Source organism: Papilio polytes, unplaced genomic scaffold (genome assembly GCF_000836215.1).
Source record: "Papilio polytes unplaced genomic scaffold, Ppol_1.0 DF823923.1, whole genome shotgun sequence".
Taxonomy (NCBI): Eukaryota; Metazoa; Arthropoda; class Insecta; order Lepidoptera; family Papilionidae; genus Papilio; species Papilio polytes.
Window position 1 is genome coordinate 6,150,910 of NW_013525281.1, and position 21,678 is coordinate 6,172,587.

At 32.5% G+C, this 21,678-nt stretch overlaps 2 protein-coding genes across 2 annotated transcripts in view; one reads left to right on the plus strand and one right to left on the minus strand.

Moving 5' to 3' along the window:
• LOC106102059 (hemicentin-2-like) overlaps nt 1-1,964 on the minus strand; it is a 91,840-nt gene extending 89,876 nt beyond the window's left edge. The window contains exon 1 of the mRNA XM_013281466.1: nt 1,940-1,964. The gene's annotated coding sequence lies outside the window, so the exon portion shown is untranslated. The remainder of the gene's footprint in view (nt 1-1,939) is intronic.
• Nucleotides 1,965-11,160: 9,196 nt separating this feature from the next.
• LOC106102524 (chaoptin-like) lies at nt 11,161-14,485 on the plus strand. The gene is made up of 2 exons (XM_013282035.1): nt 11,161-11,280; nt 11,745-14,485. The coding sequence occupies exons 1-2, from the start codon at nt 11,259-11,261 to the stop codon at nt 14,426-14,428; spliced, it is 2,706 nt and encodes a 901-aa protein (XP_013137489.1). The 5' UTR covers nt 11,161-11,258; the 3' UTR covers nt 14,429-14,485.
• The last annotated feature ends 7,193 nt before the right edge of the window (nt 14,486-21,678 follow it).

The following is a 21,678-nucleotide window of genomic DNA, read 5'->3' on the forward strand; positions in this document are numbered from 1 at the left end:
ACGAAATAAAACTTTCTTTGAACATCGCAATCAATGGCGAAAAGAAAATTGAGAAAGTTCTATTCGAATCGGACGTTTTCTTTATCTTCAAAATTATTTCTTCGCTCTGAAAAAGGCTTCTAACAACTTTAAGATATCTGTCGTGATCGAAAGACACGCTAAAAGATGTTTTAGAGAATTCAAGAGTAATGAAAAATTATACCAAAAAACTTCATTTTGTGCATTGTCGAAAAATAGGAAAAGAACATAAAAAAATTTAACTTCTTGGAAAGAAAAAGAACATATACATTTTTATTTTATATAATTAATTCTTCATTTGAACATAAATCCCTTAAATAGCTACTTGTAACACCAAAACAATAAAAACAATGTAAGACATCCAACGTCCATCCATAAGTAGCCCAAAAATTTAAATATACGTGTATATCTTAAGAGATTTGGAAAGAAAATCATTTTAATGGAAACATGTTTATTGGTAAAATATGTACAGAAAAAGACATAGAAACTACAATGACATTGACAATGAGTTCTAATTTCAAAAAAATTAAATTCTTCCTTTTTACAAAAAACATGTAAAAACTCCTTGAACAATACGAAAACAATTTTTCTTCGTCGAGATATGCCTCGGACGATAAACAAAATCTAGACCTGTCGCGTCCCTTAATGCTTTGAGAATGCGTAATCCAACTTATTGTGCCATTAATCATTCTATCCTTGAAAGTCTAACTTATCTTTGGATATCTAAACTTAGTGTTATATGCACGCAACCTATAAATACATAAGACCGTACGCACACCTGTTTAGTCTCGCTTTGATTCTTGTAAGCTTATATGGAGGTGCGCACACTACTCGATTATTAGTTGTGCAACTAAAAAAATAAACTGGCGATGAAACAATCTATTCTTTTAACTAAAGTACCCTTTTTGATCCACTAGTTCGGAAGTAATTTAGTATTGTTCTCTGACTTGTATCAAATCATCATCATCAGATCACTATACGTCCCCACCGAGTGGCTCGGAGCCTACCCTAAGTTAGGGTGACTAGGTGATAGTCAATTAAGCTGGCTAAGTGCGGGTTGGTTGACTACACACATATCTTTTAATTTCTTCGCCGATATGTGCAGGTTGCATCACGATGTTTTCCTTCACCGTAAGAACGTCGGGTAAATTTTGTACATATGAAAATTCATGTACATGGTACATGGCGGGATTCGAACCCAAGACCTGTAGATTACAAATCAAGTGCTTAAATCACTGAGCCACCGACGCTCTCAATCTATATTAAATTAAATCAATAAATTTATTATTATCATCAATATCAAACTTTATTAAGCTTCAATTATTATTGGGCTCTCTACAAAAGGTTTGAATCGAGTTTTACTCTCGAGCGAGCAATGAACAAAGTTAAAGGGCTCGAGTCTACAAATACTCGGGTATTTTCTCTGAAAATTGTTGGACTAGATACTTCATACGAGTGGCTTCTTACCCGTTTCCGGTATGAAGTACCGTACCTATTAAATGTAATACTAAATACGATACAATCTTACAAAAATCATTCCAATGTTAAAAAAGGCCGGAAATCGTGGTATTGGCCATGTTCACTGAGCCTGCAGATCATTGTTATCATATTTTTTTTAAAATAACTATTGTATCTATAATGACAATAAAGAGGTTTTTATTTATTTGAATGCGAAAGTTTAGATGTATATGTTTGGTAGTTTGTAGCCTAAACTGCTGAATATATCTCGATGAAATTTGTCATAGATGTAGAGGATAGTCTGAAAGAACACATGGCTAGCTTCTTTTGTTTTTTTAAATACTCACGTAGACGGTGTCGCAAGTGAATGATAGTAGTATAAAGCGTAGACTAAAGGTACTTATTAAGAAGGTTCTAATTTTTTTATGTTCTATTTTAGTGATTATTAAAGAGCAGTATTTACCTTTGATTCACTGGTTATGAGACCGGAATCTGTAAATAAATAAAATTGTGTTAATATTTTGTTGTTAATAAAACAATTATTCTATGTTTTCACTTCAGGAACTTAGGTATTAGTGTTTTCACGTCCATTTGTCGTGTTCGCTTTAATAAACTTTATTGTATCTCACGTGAATGCAACAAACAATAAGTATGTGTTTCCAAAAGATAAATGCACTGTCTAGGGATATGAAACGCTTTAAAGTAGAAACGCTGTGAAATATTGCTTCCGAAATTGCTTTTCATTCCAAACGAATTAATTGGTTCAATATTTTTTTAAGTATTAATAGTAATGGCATGTTTTATTTGAAATTGTATTCGTCAGAAAAAAAAAAAACGTATATGAGAATTTTTCGTTTAGTTGCTTTTTTTTCTTACAATAGAATGTTTTTTTGTTCCGTTGCATTTTTTTCCTTATACACAACACGACTAATTAAGCACCCAAAACAGTTAAGTTTTAGAGAACGAATGTTTATGAAATTAAATAAATCTAGTTAACTACGAGTATAAAGGAAAACATAACTAGTTATCTATACTATTATAATAAAGCGCAAACATACTCTTATTTGTTGTCTATGATGTCAGCAATTAAAGCATATTTTTGGATAATACTTTATTTAATAAAAAACCCTACACTTACGTCACGCTTTAGGTTGTTTATTTTCACGCTATTAAACTTAGGGAGTAAATATTTTGAATAAAAACCCTAATGTGGGAAAGAGACCATAAGTTGCTGCCAACATCAAGGAAGCTAGATTGCCAAAGTTTGTCATGTCATGTCATTTTGACATTTGCTATTGATAATTTGACTAATGTAAACAATAAAATAACATTTTCATAATTTCATGCGGATGAAGCCGCACGGGAACAGCTAATCAACAATAACTGTGATTTTAAATGCGCAAAGTCATTAAACATTTTTTAAAATCTCAGAAATTTAAATTAGGAATTTGAAAATAAGTTTTTTTCTCCAATCACAGCGCTGAATGTTGCAGACATCTTGAACGTCAACTCGAGATAGGTCGGGTTAATTTATTCCATGTCTCTTGACCCGTGCATTCTACGAATTTCCAATAACCTTATTATGGTATTAGTTATGTATTCCATTAAAACATTTTCTATCAAAACTTTATCGTAAATATAAAAAAATATATACACATTTTTGTGTGGTGTTGTCTTGTTGTCGTTGTCACTTCTACAAGACAAAGTATTAAAAAAACCTAAATAATTTAATGCAAAAATTAAAATCATTGGATATAGAAATGTATGGAAAACTTCACTGATTATTGCTATGGTAAAATTAATAGTGACATTAAGAACCGCCGCACTTTGACTAAACTATCGCACAACTGTTGTGCGATTCTCGATTGTAGAACAGCCAATTAAACTGTTTAGTTGCAGAAGTAAAAGCGCGCGCACACTTTTGACTAAACTATCGGATAACGGTTTAGTCATACTTTGATTCATATGACCTTACAAAGTGCGCATACTACTTAATTTTTTGACGCTCATAGGATTCAAAGCGCGATGATGATCAAGAAGGGATGACGGATGATAGAGTTATTTGGAGGACGAAAAACCGGTCCGCCGACCTTACGGGAGTAGGATAAGGCAGGGGAGATGATGAGGAATGAAAGCGCGACTAAACAGTTATGCGACAGTTTAGTCAAAGGTTTTAGATAGTCGGAAAAATTGCAATAAGTCAAAACCCTTTGTATAAAAAGCATAAATAAACCAACTCTTCTTTAAAAGCCATTTAGCTGGCAGTACTTCAAGTTTATATCGGGTTACAGAGAAGTCTTCAAGTTACTTTATCCTCGCCTCACAAGAGCATGAAATTAAGCCGTTTTCCTTTGAAAAGGATTATTAAAAATAATTCCAGACAGATATATTTCTTGGAAATGTTCTCAAATTTAAAATTAAATGGAATCTTTTTTTGTCATCGAAATAGAAATTAAACGAATTCTTCGAAGTTTTTACTTATTTGTACAATACTAGCTGCTGCTCGTGACTTCGCTGGCGTGGAATTAAAAAAAAGAATAGTTAAAATAGCCTATGTTACTCAGTGACAACATAGCTTTTTAAAAATGCAAGAATTTTTAATCGGCCCAGTAGTTTTTGAGTTATACCACAAATCTTTCTTCTTTAAAACATTAGTATAGATTATAATTAGATAGAGGGATCATACATTTAAGGTTATCAAACCTTTTTAGATATTTATTCAAATAAAATAGTTTTAGAAACACTCAAATAAGCAGATTTTATTTTACGTCCGATTTAATAGTAAAAATACCAATGTAAAAATACTGACAATAAAACATAATTTTAGATAACATTATCAATACGCTATGAAAACAAACATATTACTAGGAATTGAAACATTTTCCTCGTAATTGGAAACCATCATATAATATGATTTATGAAAGTTCATTCATTACTTGATTTGTGTTTACCTATAATGCCGCGAGATGGCACTTACACAAACTTTTTGTCATCAAGTCTATTATATTATCCATATAATGGTTTATAGACTTGTTATACATTTTTATTTATGAAGTATTAAGTTATTAATAAAATATTTTATTACTTACTTTTAATATTAAAACAAAGATTGCATATTTGTCCTTTATGCTTAAGCCTAACATTTTTTATTTCTCATTATACTCGAGTTTATAAGCAAATGATCAAAGGACCGCAATATTTCTCACGCACATTTTTTAAGTTAGATTCTAGCTTAAAAAGTTCATCTGTCAGGACTAAACAATACACTCACTTATGCTGTACTCGCTTGTCCAGGTTTGTTTAGGGTCTTGTATAATCTACTTGTTAAAGCATCTTTATAGCGACCTGTCTGCGAACTTCAACCTTTTCCATCGGCGCCGCAACCATTAGCCGAATCATGAAATTCTTATGAAATAACAACATATCGAACAACTCAAAAGGTTAGAACATTTACTAAGAAATTACTTGATGTATTCCGATGGATGTGCCAGAATAATCAAATTCGAATAACCTAATGATTAAGACAGAAATAAAACAAGATTCTATCATCCAAGAAAGAGATAAATAGAGAATATTTGAAATTAGCTAACCTGTAATCTAACTGTTCATACACAAGTCTTCGAAAAGAGAACGATGTGGCAAGCATAAAGACATCTTACAAAACTACATTCCCTCTTGATTACCGTCTTGATTACTCCGGTCTCTGGTTATGACATGCTCCTAAATGAGTTGCCGGCCAAATGATCACATAATTCCTTTGCAGGCCACGATAAATACACTCGTATTAGTTGTACCCGCATTCCACTCGACAGAGTACCTAAAGACGTGTTACTACGTGACCAATTAACTGAATTCGTTTGCTTTACGATCGATATCAAGCGTGTTCTTTATTTGTATTATTTTTTAAGCAACATAAATAATTATTTAACTTTCATGTTGTTTAAAATTACTATAAACTTCATTTGGTTATTTAAGAATAATAATCTTTGATCAAATAATATTCTTATTAGGAGCCCCGTAAATGGTTTAGGGTCCTCTAAATTTATGAGGGTGGTTAGTGAAAATGATATTGAACCGCCATGTAGGGAATTTACTGTATTGTTTAAATTGTGGTATCTGTATGGCGAAAGTTAATTTTATATGGAAACTGCAATTATCCGTAACCTTGACACTCAGAACTTACTGCATTAAAAATCCGTGTATGACCGCTCTTAGAAAAACTAAAGTAGACCATAATATTGAAATGCTATAACATTTGATTTATCGTTTGCATAAAAAGTAATGTTCCTAAACATTGGTTAGAGATATCAGAGGGTTTAAGTGTTTACTTCAAGCTAACGGTGGTGTCCGATAAGAAAAATGAAGCTTGTATTTTGTAGTGAATGTCCAAAACGTGACCCAGCGCCGTTCCCTTGTAATAGAAAGTTTTAGATGCTAGTTATTTAACATGTTAGTTATTTTTATAAGCGATCTGTCTAGTGGTTTTCAAGGATGTGCAATATAAAAAAATAGAGTTTATGAAACTTCCTCGTAATTGAAATATTTTAATGTACAAACTATCTACGTTATTTATTCATACTCATGATCATGAATGCAGAGCGCTTTTGTCTTATGGAGGGTCAGCACAGTATGTGCTCTTCCATACATCTCTATCAATCGTCATATCTGAATCCACTCCCTTCTTAAGCATATCCTTTTTTACACAATCCGTCTATACTTTCTTCGGACTTTCTCTACCTTTGTAGCTGTCTATAATACCCCATATATTCTCATATTTTATTTAGACTCCGTATAATTCGAACACGGATTAATAAAAAATTACACGCCACTGAAGCGCTAAAATAAATATGGTTAAATTTTAATTGCATTACAACAAAGTGAATTTAGTTTATTATGAGTTTAGAGTTGGCGTATTGATTCAAAAAGTACCATCAGGTAACAAATTTACGGTAAATCCCATACAGGAATAGATATTAGATCGTAAAAGTTAAGTTTGAAAGTGAGGATCGTAAAATTGGGGAATCTGCTCCCTGTCATAAAACTGGTATTATTTCCAAATACCTCTTAGCTTATAAAATAGGTCACGGCTTCTGACACCTTTACAATCTGATTATACATTTACGATGTTAGATTTTTCTCTTGTGTTCTTCGTTTTCTATTTAAAATATTGCTAATTAAATTTAATTATTTAGAAAATTCAAACACCACCAAGATACTAACAAAATAAGTGTTGATTGTTTGAGTTTAATTTTATTAATATTAAAGTAACTAATCATTTGTACTTGTATTAGATAAGTTGTTCGCATTATTTCTTCTATGTCTAAAAATAAGATATGATATTTTCATTTATGACTTTTGTCGGCGAATACATGAGTGCGGTATAAAAATTACAACAAATTTTTATATGTATTCCCAGACTATGTTCTACATATGTGCCAAATTTAATCGAGATCCGTTACCGTTCCTCATTACATCGTTAATTAATGTTCATATTCAACACAGTTGAAAAATAATCTATGCAAAATTAACAAAAAAAAGGTGAAAAACACGTGCGCCTGAATAACGTGAAATCAGAGATACATGAAAACGTTTTTTATTCATGAAACATTCGGCTTCGGGCCAAAAGATGTGTGTGCCCCAGAGATATTTACCAAGTTTTATACGCAATCCCCGGGCAAATTTGTAAAGTTGCTAGCGTCAGTTTGGGCAAACCGAGAAAAGTTTATTTCGTTAGCCGTTCCCGTCAGATACTCATTACGACGTTTGTCTACTGATATACTTGGAAACTTCTCATATAAGTTTTTTATGAAAAAAATCTGAATTAAAATACTTCAGTTAAGAACCAATAACCTTAACTGGTCGCAAACTCACAACAGGTCACATAGACCAACATAAGGAAAACTGAACAAACAAAGAAGTTTTGACAATAATGATGATTGTCGACAATCTTTAACAGAGTTTACAACTGTAATGTGTAGCATAAAACTTTTTGACATTATAAATTAACTTAGCTTTTTACTGCACATTTTTTTTATAACATAAGGTGGCAAACGAGCAAGCGGCCACCTGAATCCGCCATAATAGCGAAGCGACCGCTGCCCATAGACACCCGCAATTGCAGATGCGTTGCCTACCATTATCCAACAGAGGACGAGACGCACATGAAGAGAATATCTCCCCTTCCTACCTACATCCTCCTCCATCAAATTCACTTCTCCTTCCCATCCTCTCCTTATAAGAAAAGGGTGGTAAAGAGAAAGGGACTTAAACTAGGCCTCCGGCACCACACTCATCAGACGAAACACGGAATTGCTTCCATTTCACGCCTGTCTTCTGTGTGGTCGTGGTATTGCACCGGGCGTGCCGGCCTATTCGTGCTAAGATGTTAAAGCGGCACTACCACTGTCAACATAATATAATGTCCATAAAAAACTGAGATATAATATTTGTGTTACTACTTCGGTAGTGGACATCTGCGGTTAGAAACGGCGTGCCTTAATCATGGTAACTTTACCATAGTCTTGCACGAATAACTAGCTCGCTGCTACATAGCGTGTAATTAAGCGATTGCTTGTAACTTCCTAACCGCATTCTAATTAATTAAGCTAAAGCATACAAACGCTAGGGTAATTAATTATTCATTTATCCTGTAGATTCAAAATTACTTTAAGAATTGTATGACTATAACATATACGTACAGTTCCGATCCTCGACTTGTACTAATGTGTTATCGATTTTACAATTTCATATGTATATTTATCTGACTTTTTATGCGAAAGGAAATCATCATGATATATCGGCGAAGAAATTTAAATATATGTGAAAAGTCAACCGGCATCGGGAGAGTATGGTTGACTATAGACATTCGCAACGCCAAAGGTACCACATTTGCTTTTGTGGCTTTTAAGAGAGTTTATGGTCTTTTCTTGAAGGTCACAGTAACAATAATGCTATACTAGACCAGCTCACCTTAAAATTTGGAGACTCAAAGTCGGTTTTGAATTGATTATATCACTATTAAAGATATCGAGGTAATCTAAAAACAAAAGAAGAAATATTATATCAAAAACGATGCTTTTAAACTGTTCCACCAATGGCTTTAATTGCTTCCAACCGTTTATTTTTCTCAGACTTCAATTGCTGTAAATTACATCTGGCTACATAAAGTTTACTTTCTTTTAATTTATATTCTTTCAATTGCATTCCGATTTATTAATCTTTGTACTTAAAGTGGGTCATTATGATTTGTTGTTTTTAACGAGATATATATTTAATAGTTTTCCTTAGACAAAACTAGCCAGTATTTACTATGTTAATGTAAGCGAATACGAAAAGTATTGCTGTAAATTGATTTGTAAACTAGTACAAATATGCTACTACTAATGGGCCGGCCGGATAAAAAACAAGTCCGCGTTTCGTCTAGTGTGTGTGCCGGAGGTCTAATTTTAGTCTTTATCTCCATTGCATCCTTTCAATACAAGGAAAGGACGGAAAAGGAAGGTGGATTTGTCGAGTTATGGGACGAATAGGTAGGGGACATATCTTTGTTCTGTGATAAGATGACGTCTCCTCTGTTGGTTAAAGGTTGTTAACGCGTCTGCAAATACGTCCATGGGCAGTGCCCGCTTCACCTGGGTCGTGATAGCTTGTAAAAACATATCTTATCAAGAATCTCTCACTGAAGCAATAAATAGTTTTTTCAATTAAATAACCATACAAAATATGATGTAATAGTAAATTAAACATTGAAATAAATGATATCAAATATGATTCATGTTTAATTTCGTTACAATCACCCGACAAAAGCATTATCTTTGGGTTATACCAATAAAATGTACTATGACCCTTACAGCAGTATATTGAAACGAAATTTAAAAATTTCATAACACTAACAGAGAGACGTTGTTTTAACGAAATTTGGAGTTCCACTGTATTTTTTTAAATTTAACACGCTATTATAAATTTAAACAATTTATAATAAAGTATTTGTCATTTTATGTAACTAGATATTTTATTATTTTTTGTATAATCTAGATAGGTTCTAACAGTGGCAGTGCTCGCTTTAACATCTTAGCACGAATAGGTCGGCACGCCCGGTGCAATACCACGACCACACAGAAGACAGGCGTGAAATGGAAGCAAGTCCTGTTTCGTCTGATGAGTTCGGTGCCGGAGGTCTAATTTAAGTCCCTCACTTTTTACCATCCTTTTGTTATAAAGACAGGATGGGAACAAGAAGTGGATTTGACGGTGGAGGAGATGCATAGGAAGGGGAAATATCCTCATTATGTGCGTCTCCTCCTCCGTCGGATAACGGTAAGCAACGCATCAGCAATTGCGGATGTCTATGGGAAGCGGTCATTTCGTCATTTTGGCGGATTCAGGTGGCCGCTTGCTGGTTTGCCACCTTATGTTATAAAAAAAAATACTAGACTATATCGATTTAAAAAATTCTTTGGTATTTGAGAACCCCAAATATTTTTATAAATACCTACTAGACTGTTTTATTTGTATTTATTTTAAATCAATCTTAAATTCTTTCTATTTACGGTCTAAAATTATTATCTAAGTTAGTTATTTAAATTACTTCTAGCAATACCAAACATTCTGTACCTTAACATCATAATATTGGAAGGTTCTTAACATTTACAAATTGTTTTCGGAAGGATTAATTAAAATTATTTTGCCCTGTCTTCAACAGATGGCGTAGCGAAGTATACAACGAAGTTAATAATCAACGATTTATTCTCTTTTAAGAGCGGGCGCACACGTTTGACTAAACTATCGCATAACTGTTGTGCGATTGTCAATTGTTTCGTAGCCAATTCAACTGTATAGCACAACTAAAAATTGAATAGTGTGCCCACCTCCGTATAGGAATCAAAGCAAGACTAAACAGTTGTACGATAGTTTAGTTTCAACACGCTTTTACTAATAATAATTCAACAAAATTCATCAAGAATAATTTGTCATCAACAATCAAACGAATCCCTTACGCATAATCAAATTTGTAAGTTTTAGTGCCTGTCCCACCACTGGCTGATAGAGGCTCGGATAGTTTAAAAATGACGTCACTCTCAGATAAGGGAACAAAATCCGATATTTCCATCACTATTACACTTTGGATTGTTATCAGACAATTTACAATTTGGTGGGACAGACCATTACACAACAAAAATGATTGTTACTGTAATATAATTTTAAACAATTTAGAGAGAGGGAAGTTATATGGTTTTATAATTGTTATGGAAAAACACAACATTTGTTTTTAAAAATACATTCATAAACGCGTTGGCGATATATTTTACTTACGCATGTGTATGGAGTTTGTGTGAATGATAAAAGTTTCCGGTACTGAACAAAAATGTATAGACATTCGTGATAGTAATTTTAATTGAATTATTTAAATTTTTATAGATTTTCATATACAGTTTTATTGGCATGTTGATTATAGTTGTGTTAATCTAAATGTTATGAATATTGTCTCTCAATGTAATATTTTTTTTAAACTTTTTTTTTAAATTTTTGAATAAGTATCCGTTACATTTGGTATTTATAAAATAAATGGTGAAGTTAAGAAAGTTATTTTATTAACTCGGTGTCAACTCTATTGCTTTTGTTATTCTCGTTTATAACAAAGAATTGCCATCCCTTATCTTTCGGATCCCACATCCATTGAATTGACTCAGTGACGCTGGAATGGTACAGTGAAACGGAGCAGTTATAATTAAAAGTTTAATTTTTTAAATTTTAATGTAAGTGTTAAACTTACGGATACCAAAATGGTCTACAAGTTAATAAAGTGTAAGCATATCTTAATTTTATATTATATTAAAATGTAAATTGGTTAGACATATATAGAACAAAGCCACTGATGCGATTTTTCAAATTGACGTCAAAAGAAATATTTTATTTACATTGTCATAGTGAAAAGTAATAGTGATTTTAATCGAAGAGTGTATTAGAGGAAGTTTGAAAGTTGTTTAGACGAAATATCAGCGAGGTATAAAGATATTATGGGAAGAGATTGGTATGTAAACAATAAAGACAAATAATACAGTGAAGAATAATTGTATAGAAACTGTGTAGTAGAATATGTAAGGGTTTAATTCCAAGTATAATAGTGTAGAGATACATGGAGAAGTAGTAAATTGATACTATTCCAACTCCGTGAATCAAAAACTACAATATAGTGTATTTGAAATTTATATCAAGAAATTCAATAACGTAACGTTTGAGAAATAATATAAACTTTGCGTTTATTTCAGACTTGGCCAGTCTCAGTCTTATCATACCGTCAGTTTATTCTACAAATGAATGCCCTGTTGAAGATTATGTGGATGGGTGCAGATACACAGTAATCTGCGATATTTTTGCTGGTTCTTCTTCACTTTATACTTGCAATTCAGTACCGCACATTATTTTTAAAATAAGGCACTCCAGAAGTGAAACTCTAAGTGCAAGTTTCTTTGGTTCAACAAACTTTGACTCGAGAGTGCGTGAAATTAAAGCCATAGATAACGATTGGAGTAAAATAGAATCATATGCATTTAAATATTACACAAAAAGTGAAAACGTTGATTTATCATCCAATCACATCAAAATAATTAAAAATGATACGTTCAAAAATTTTGGTTATCTGACACATCTGAATTTATCTAACAATGAAATCGAAGAATTATATCCCAATTCTCTGGCGACAAGTTCCATGCCAGATTCTGTGCTAGTCGTATTAGATTTGTCCAATAATCAGCTGAATAGTTTAGAATCTGGCGTATTTAATAATTTTCCAATTCTTAATACGTTATTTTTGCAAAATAATAAACTCCGAAATATCTCAGATGATAGTTTTGGTTTGCTAAAAAATTTAAAGTATTTATACATGCAACATAATATAATTGAGATTTTAAACATGATATTAATAAATTTGAAATCTCTAAAAGAATTAGACCTGTCTTTTAATAAGCTTAAAAAAATTTCAGGGTATGAAGTAAATCGTTTAATTGCCTTGGAAAAATTAAACATGTCCTATAATGCTATTGAAGTGTTAGAGTCCAATTGTTTTAATCAGTCGCCTGACTTGAATATCCTAGATCTAAGTCATAATAGAATAGTATCTATAATAGATGCAAAAATGTTTGAGAATAACATACATTTAAAATATTTTGACATAAGTAATAATCAGATAACAACGATAGAAGATAATTCTTTCAAGAATTGTAAACTAACATATTTTAACGTAGATAGAAATCTGATATCTGGTAATGTAACAAAATTTACATTTCTCGGTTTAAGTTTTGTAACTCAATTGAATCTGAATCATCAAAATATTACTAGCTTGAATGCAAATGCTTTCTCTAATATAACAATGTTGGCTTCTTTGAATATAAGTTCAAACAGTATTAGATACATTGACAAGGACAGTTTTCAAAACTCTTTTAGCTTACAAATTTTAGACTTATCATATAATGAAATCACAACTTTAGATTTTGTAAATAACACCCTGTATAATTTAACACATTTATATTTGGGTTATAATAAAATTGTATTCCTACAAGAAAACTTGTTTAAAAACCATAACCAAGTTATAAAACTAGACTTATCTATGAACAAAATAATAGAAATCCAACAAAATTCTCTACCTTTGTTAAATTTACAATATTTAAACATCACAGGAAACAATCTTGTTGGGACGATTGAACAAAACACATTTAGTCCTGCTAAGTTCTTGAGATATCTAGATTTGAGTAATTTTAAAATAAATAAAATAAATGATATGGCTTTCATTGATCTGCCAGTTTTAGCTCGATTGAATCTTTCAGTGAATGAAATTGAATTTATAGGACCGAATAATTTTTATGGTTTAAACAATATGTATGATCTAGATATTTCAAACAATAATATAAGTGAAATCAGTTTAATTAACACAACACTTACAAATTTGAAAGCTGTGAATTTACGTAACAATAAATTGACGAAACTTACGAACTCACTATTTAATGCAAGAAATGTAATCTATCTAGATTTATCATTTAATAATATTTCTAATTTAAATGACACGGATTTTCAGATGTTTCCCAATTTGAAAGTATTAAAATTGTCTAACAATAAGATAAAAAATTTTAACGTTCCACAAATCAATGCATTGTCAAATGTAAGTATCATTAATCTTGCCCACAATCGTATTTCACATGTTGACTTAAAATATTTCGAGGAGTTGGTAGGTATAGACTTAAGCAGCAACAATATATCAACAATAAACAACACTTTTTCCAAGAACGTTGATCATTTAATTCTTGTCGATTTAAGTAACAATACTATTGAAAATTTACCACCAGGAATATTCAACAATATGAAAATATTAAAGTCACTTAACTTGTCATCAAACCATTTGACTAAATTGCGTTATGGTAGTTTAAAGGGATTGCATAATACGGAAGTTTTAGACATTTCAAGAAATAATATTTTAGAATTTGATGTGAACGTATTCCACGAATGTCAGGCTTTAAAGAAACTTATAATCGATTACAATAGAATTAAATCTGTGGATGTGGAGAACTTCAGTCACACATTGTCCAATCTTACAGTCTTAAGTTTAGGAGGTAATCCATTGCAGTGTAAAGAAATCGTTAGAAATATGAAATCCGGAGTCAAAAGACTATTAGAAGTTACATCCATAGATAAAGTCTATCACGAAGATAATGTGTATGGTATAAAATGTGGAGACAATAATTTCGAAACAACTACTAAACATAAAATTGACGATAACTTGCAAGATTCCTCCTTAACTAAGGTTGTTTTGATCTGGTGCTCTGTTTTGTCAATATTAATGATTGCAATGGGTATAACCTTATTTGTGTACAGAAACAGAAAGTATAAAATGTCCAGGCTTCATTTAAGGCATTCTTTAGAAATAAACGGTTCAGAATGTCCGAATGATTTGTTAAGTTAGTTTTATAAATGTTAATCAAAGCCTAATTTATCATCGAATAAATCATTATAAAGTTTACTGAGTTTTTACTATTTACTTTTTTAATATCGTAGAGTACCTGATGTCTTATTTTAGTTTCTATACACGACCTATCCGAGGAAAATAATTAAATCTATTAAGTAACCCTATACCATTTTTTTGCCTGAGGGGAATGCTTCTTACGCATACTCCGCGCCCAGGGGTAGTCATGTGGGGCTCTCCCCCCATAATGGGGGGCATACCCACTAAATCCCTCGGTTCCTCCAACGCCTTAGGTCGGGGCCACGGGCACGCTTTCGCTTACATCCGCAACCCTTTCGAAAGATGAAAAAGGGCCACTTGAGTAAGTAACAATAACAATGAGTAGTAAAGCCAGATGAAGGTAATATTTGCGTTAATATATGAATGTATATCATAAAGGTAACTCATAATGTGTTAAAATTGGTATCAAGGGTCTGAATATATTAAATGATGGCTACCTGACGCGTAGAGGTTAGACGGTAATTCAGAAGGTCGGCGTATGTGCATCCATATCGTCGAATATGAATTATTTACATAAATTATACATAACTTAAAACCTTTGAGGATACAAATAGGATAATATTTAGATATACGAATACAATTTGAATTACAAATTATGAATATGTTACTTTACTAAAAATGAAATTCAATATTATGCATTTTATTATTCATTTATTGTGTAACTTCTATTAACCACTGAATACGTTTAACACTAATCAATGACCCTTTATTGTTTCGTTAGTGGTTAGAAAATGTAATAGTTTTTTTCCATTAATACAGATAAACGATTCTATTTATAATGCTACAAATTTAACGTTGCGTTAACAATTGATTGAATATTCGTCTATATTCACGAGATATTCATGATTTACTATTTACACAATCTTATCTACATTTCTCCAGCTATATCCTGTTTGCTTCATATATTGACTGAATTGATAAAGGATAATGAACTCAATAATTGACTGAATAAAGCATAATATTCTATGTTTGTCTTCGGAATTGAATATAGCCGAGAAATTCTGAACATGTTTACTGATATCATTTGATTGGAACAAAATTGTTACAGATTTGATTGCTGATTGAATTATAATGAATTAGTTATTTTGCTAGTTCATATCTAGTAACTACGATCATAATTTTAGCAATGAAATAAATAACATGGAAATGAAACATATTTTTTTTCATTTAAACAAAAAAAGAAAAAGCGATGGTAAACAAAGCTGAAGCATTCATAAGAGTAATAGTTAATTAAGACAAACCTACACGATGATTTGATGTGGGAGAGGAATCAGAGAGACAGAAGCAAGAAAATTAAATTTGATTATTACTAAAGTATCTAATCTAAACAAATGTAGATCAAATTTTAACAAGTGGACAAACATTTGGAGTCGAGGATAGTTGATGTTGTCCAAGTGAATCAACCTGGGTCGGTCTGTTGGGACTAGGATGTTATAAAGTATGAAAGTAAACTGCAAACTTCAAAGCGGAGTCTTGTTGTTGAATATCTGATAACAGCTGCCGTTGAATAACAGATGAAGTTTATCCAACCTGTAGTGAAATTAATCGAGCAAAATCAGGTGTAGTAAATTTGCCTGGAATATATCGTACGTAAACAATTTGAACTTAGCCAATAACATGATAGTAAGGTAAACTAACGTAATTTAAAACTGATTGTGTTTTTAATTGTACAATCAACTAATAGATTTAAGGCCTGTCTCACTTGAAGATGGAGATTCAGATGTTTTAAAATGACGTCACTGTCCAATACCATGCGAAATATAGTTCCAGCAGTTTTAGATAACACAAAATGTATGCTGTGATGATTTAATTGCTCTTTTTATACCTAAAATGTCTGCAGCAAGTGTGGTGCCACAAGTCACTAGTATGTGAATAACACAGAGAAAGAATGTTTAAATTAATTTTATCATGGGATTTGGAATATCCCATTGAGAACATTTGAGATTCAATTAAGATTATAATTCCGAAGATTCCCCCAACTTCTGATTACAAACTTTAAGAACATTGTTTCGAACAGACTTTAATATAAAGAGGGCAGCTTTAACTTTCAAAGTACTTTATATAGAAATTCATAGAATCATGACGTCACTGTTGGGCTGTTTAGTAATTGAAGAAAACGAAGCTACGTGACATATGTCTGTCTCTTTTCCCCTCGCTATGCGTTATTTAGAATTTTTGAGAGCGTTGATTTCTTTTACTTGTCTTTAACGATGTCCTTCATCTCTACCGATATAACAATGTTGACATAATTGTGCATTGTGGTATAATAATGAGCAATTCGTTTGTTTCACGAGAAAGAAATGATATTTTTAACATCACTTTCTAATGTGCGCAAAGAAATCAGCTGGTATTCCGCAATATGGCAAATCATTCTTCATTTAAAATGCAATGTAAAATGTTTCTCTATATTTACTGAGTAAAAGGTAAGATTAAAGTAGCAAAGCATCCAACAACAAAATGCACAAAGCGTAAACAATTCCTTTGTGTCAGTGCAAACGTGTGCATTTGTGGTATCTTCTTGATGAGTTACTCAGAGGTTTGAGCGAATCAAAGTGGGTCAGTCTGCTGGGAGGCTGAGATCTCACTGTCTGAAAGTACGCAGCCTGTACACGTCAAAGTTTAAACTTGTAGACGAAAATTTGATAACAGTTACCGCTGAATAGATCAACATTCACAGAGTTACGGGAATGGTAAAGATAGTCAAGCGACATTCATATTTATCTAAACATAGTGGGTAGTTAAAATACATAAGTTTAAAATTAATTAAGAGACACTCATGGACTTTTGTTTCCTAACAATTAGGTAGAAAATCATTTGCCACTAGAGTGGTAATACTTTTTGAATTTTTTGTATGAAAAATCTAGAGATTTAGGTATAAAACACATAGAAATATATTAAATTAGGGACCATTGGTGACAGTATTCCCATTCAATTCTAAGTGACAGATTATAAATGCGAAAGTTTAGATGGATCGATGTTTGTTAGAGTTTGTATTCTAAACTACTGAACGAATGTTGATGAAATTTGGTACAGATGTGGAGAGTACAGAAGAATATAGGTTACTTCCTTTTTTAATTTCACGAGGACGGAGTCACGGGGAAAAAGTTATACATAAACAAACATAATATCAACAGACAATTTATTCCATTGATTATAGATATCATTTTTGATTTCGCCTAAACTGGTTTAGTAGATTATTCGGAACAGGTATACGTTTCAGGGCTAATACAATTACCAGGCGTGTCTTTGAAACGGCCGGGGCAAAGTATTCACGTGACTCGAATTCTCAATATGTAAATACGCGTAGTGTCCCAACAACATGTTTCTAAGTAGACGAGGATGGAATTTCGAAATTAGATTTGGCCAACGATACTACACACAATTTGCGGAAACATCAGAACTGGCCAAATTCGTTTGATAAACAGTTTGTTTAGTAAACAATGCTGTGAAAAGTAGGATCTGTTACACGTGGTATTCAGTTTTTCAAATAACAACTGTATAACCGTAGACAGTGAGTTACATTTGTAATGCACTCTACGCATCTGCAAACGCTACTCCATAGATATCCTATAGGTAGTAGTCACTTCGCTATTTCGAATTCCGATGTCGCTTGTACGTTTTTATGATCGCGACTTCATCAGCGTGACTTTAAAAGTAATAAAAAATACCTATGTTACTCAGTGAAAACATAGTTTTGTAACGGTGAAAACATTTTTGAAATAGGCCCTGTAGTTTTTATGTTATTTGTATACAGAAAGGAATATTTTATTTGAATATTTTGTCAACGGTAACTAACGGTAAAAACAGGCAACATAGAGTCGTTCGTAAAGATTTGTTGTTTGCGTACAGCAATCATTAATCAAAAGAGAAACAAACGTGACCGTAATACACTCATAAGAATTCCATGCTTCATTCGCTTGGCCGACTTTTTGAATTTTTGTATGAAAAATTCGGTCATAGCCCTCGTATGTTCTAACTTTTATATAGATGTCACGCTTCGATGGTTTCATGTATTAGTTTTGAATGAATGTGATTTTTTTTCTCGATCAAACACATAATCTACACAGTAAGCAAGCATTACGAAAGTCGACTAGACTAGGATTTATGTAGAATTGACCCATTATAAGGTACTAGCCTTCGCCCGCAACTCCGTTTGCGTGAAATTAAAAAACCAAAAGTAAATAGCCTATGTGTTATTCCATACTGTGCTCTACATCTACGCCAAATTTCGTCGAGATCCATTATGTAGTTTAGGCTACAAACTGTAACAAACATCCATCTATCTAAACATTCGCAATATATTAGTATACATGTGATGATTACTTAATAAACATCAATAATTAATTTGAAGTGTATTAAAAGTACAGTTGTTGACAGATCTTGGCAGATCGGAAAATCTTACAAGTCGATATGCAGAATACAATTACGTAGGAGTAGTCAACAGTGGTAGTGCCCGCTTTAACATCTTAGCACTGTAGGGCCGGCACGCCCGGTGTAATGCCACGACCACACAGAAGACAGGCGTGAAATGGAAGCAATTCCGTGTTTCGTCTGATGAGTGCGGTGCTGGAGGTCTAATTTAAGTCCCTCACTCTTTACCATCCTTTTCTTATAAGGACAGGATGGGAAGAGGAAGTGGATTTGACGGTGGAGGAGATACATAGGAAGGGGAAATGTCCACTTGATGTGCGTCTCCTCCTCCGTCGGATAAGAGAAGGCAACGCATCTGCAATTGCAGATTTCTATGGGCAGCGGTCGCTTCGCCATTTTAGCGTATTCAGGTGGCCTGTTGCTCGTTTGCCACCTAATGTTATAAAATAAAAAAAAATATGTCAAGACGTAAAAGAGTGGGAGGGCATTTTTTGACGCTAGATAATTTATATTGATGTTTAATCCAATTGTTTTTAGAAAATTAAGCACATTAATAAATAAGCATGATTAAAATGAAATGATGAACACTTATAATCGTTTAAAATTCACGTTTCTTTAGGTCGGAAGGTCTTGAAATTAATTATGCTGTCACCTTGGATACCGTTTGAGCAGAAATTAATATTTCACGAAATTCTTATTTCATTTTTACCTTTCATCTTCTTGTCAACAGAACACAATGGGACGAAGGATATTTAATAAATAAATTTATAAACCTAAAGAAGTCAAAAGGCTTCTTAGAAATTAACTCTTTTTATAAATAATTAAGTAATCTTTTTGTCTATGGAAAGCTTTTTTGAACCTTTAAAAGAGTAATACTAACTAGCCCTTGCCCGCGTTTTTATCCGCATAAAAGATAAATATTCTGTTAATTCTAGTAAATAAAAATAATTTCTCCATACAAACTTTCAAGTCTCCAGTCACAGTTGGCTATGCGTTGATATCTCAGTCAGGTAGTTGACTCTTAAAATTGAGGACAAAGTTCTTAGAAAGGAAAAAGAATGAAAACAAATTGTTACAGCGTGCCCACATATCACACAACAGTTGTGCGATTGTCGATTGTTTCGCAGCCCATTCAACTATTTAGTTGCACAACTAAAAATCGAGTAGTGTGCGCTTCTCCATATAAGCTTATAGGAATCAAAGTGCGACTAAACAGTTGTGCGATAGTTTAGTCAAAGGTGTGCGCGGGCTCTTACTGAGACATAATAAATAATACATAAGTATTAATTTCAAAGTTACCCCCGAGGGTTCCGAACGACTCCGTAATCTGATTTGTAATTCAGAAGAAATTAAGTACATTTTATTAATTTTATTTTGATATAAAAAGATAATTTACTGATCAGAATATTCAATTCCATTTCTTTTAATAATGTCAAGTTTAGATAACTTAATTTTATCCATATTATCAAATTTCGATAGTACAGAAATTAAATAATATTATAGTTTTTTTCTATTATATTATGTACCCTTTTACCTACAACATAAACAGCTATAAAATTTCCGTCAAAACAAACATGGGGAAATCGGTAAAAAATTGCCTCCACAACGCTGTGATTAGTCAATACCATCCATCAACAGAACGGGGAACGTTGTGGTGCACCTTTCGTACTAAATCAACAAATACATTTCCTTCACTTAAAAAAGAGAGCATCGGAGTCTCATTGGTTCAGTAGCTAGTCATACGGGTACTGTTTATCCCAAATGTGATTTTTGATTTTCGAATTTCATGAAGTTTTTATTGCAATAAATATCGTGATACAACCTGCATACCCAACCTGCACTGGGACCAGCATAGTTTTTTTTTTTTTTATCGCGGGGAATGCATTTACGCACTTGCGGAGGCAGCAGGGACAGTTTCGTGTGGGACTCTCGGCCGGGACCAGCATAGTTGATTACGACCAAGTCATTTCTAACTTAAGTAGTTTTCCAGCCACTCGAAGTCACAAATAAGAATTACTTATACTGGATTTCTAGATTTTCTTTTTACATAAAAAAAGGTTGAAAGGGAATCTGTGAATAATAGGTAATCCACTCTATTGTTTGTTTGTCCATAAACGAAAAACTATTTAAAACGCCCACAATTTATTCGTTGCAAATTGGCTTATAAGCAGCGTAAATAAAGCTCTTTATGACTTTCATAAAATATTCAAAATATTGAGGTCGAAGCGGTTAACAAAATTTGCTCGGTATACGGCACTAAATTAAAGCTTTTAAGCTATAATTATTTCGTGTGTGGAAGTTTTATCACATATTCCAATATCAACATTTATCTACTTCGTGCGCACACCTGAAACTAAACTATCGCACAAATGTTTAGTTTCGCTTTGATTCCTATAGCTTAAATAGAGGTGGAGGAGGTGCGCACATGACTCGATTATTAGTTGTGCAACTAAACAGTTGGCAATCGCATAACAATTGTGGTCTAGTTAAGTGTGTTTGCGCCCGCTCTTACAATATTTTTTGAGACATTCAGTAAATCAATATACTCGTATCTATACTATAATAATAAAGCATAAACACACACTTCTTTGTTGCCTAAAATGTCAGCAATTACAACATATTTTTGAATAAATCTTTTGTAATAAAAAGCCGTACACTTACGTCACGCTTTACGCTATATATTTTCACGCCATTAAACTTAGGGGGTACATATTTTGCATAAAATTTTAATGTGAGAAAGAGACCATAAGTTGCTGCCAACATCAAGGAAGCAAGGTTGCCACAGTTTGTCATCATGTTATGTCATATAGACATTTGCA

Bases quoted from the DNA above. Each gene is read 5' to 3' on its own strand.
- LOC106102524 (XM_013282035.1), top strand. From the start codon at position 11,259: ATGGTCTACAAGTTAATAAAGT. The intron at 11,281-11,744 runs GTAAGCATATCT...CGTTTATTTCAG, and splicing joins GGTCTACAAGTTAATAAAGT to ACTTGGCCAGTCTCAGTCTT.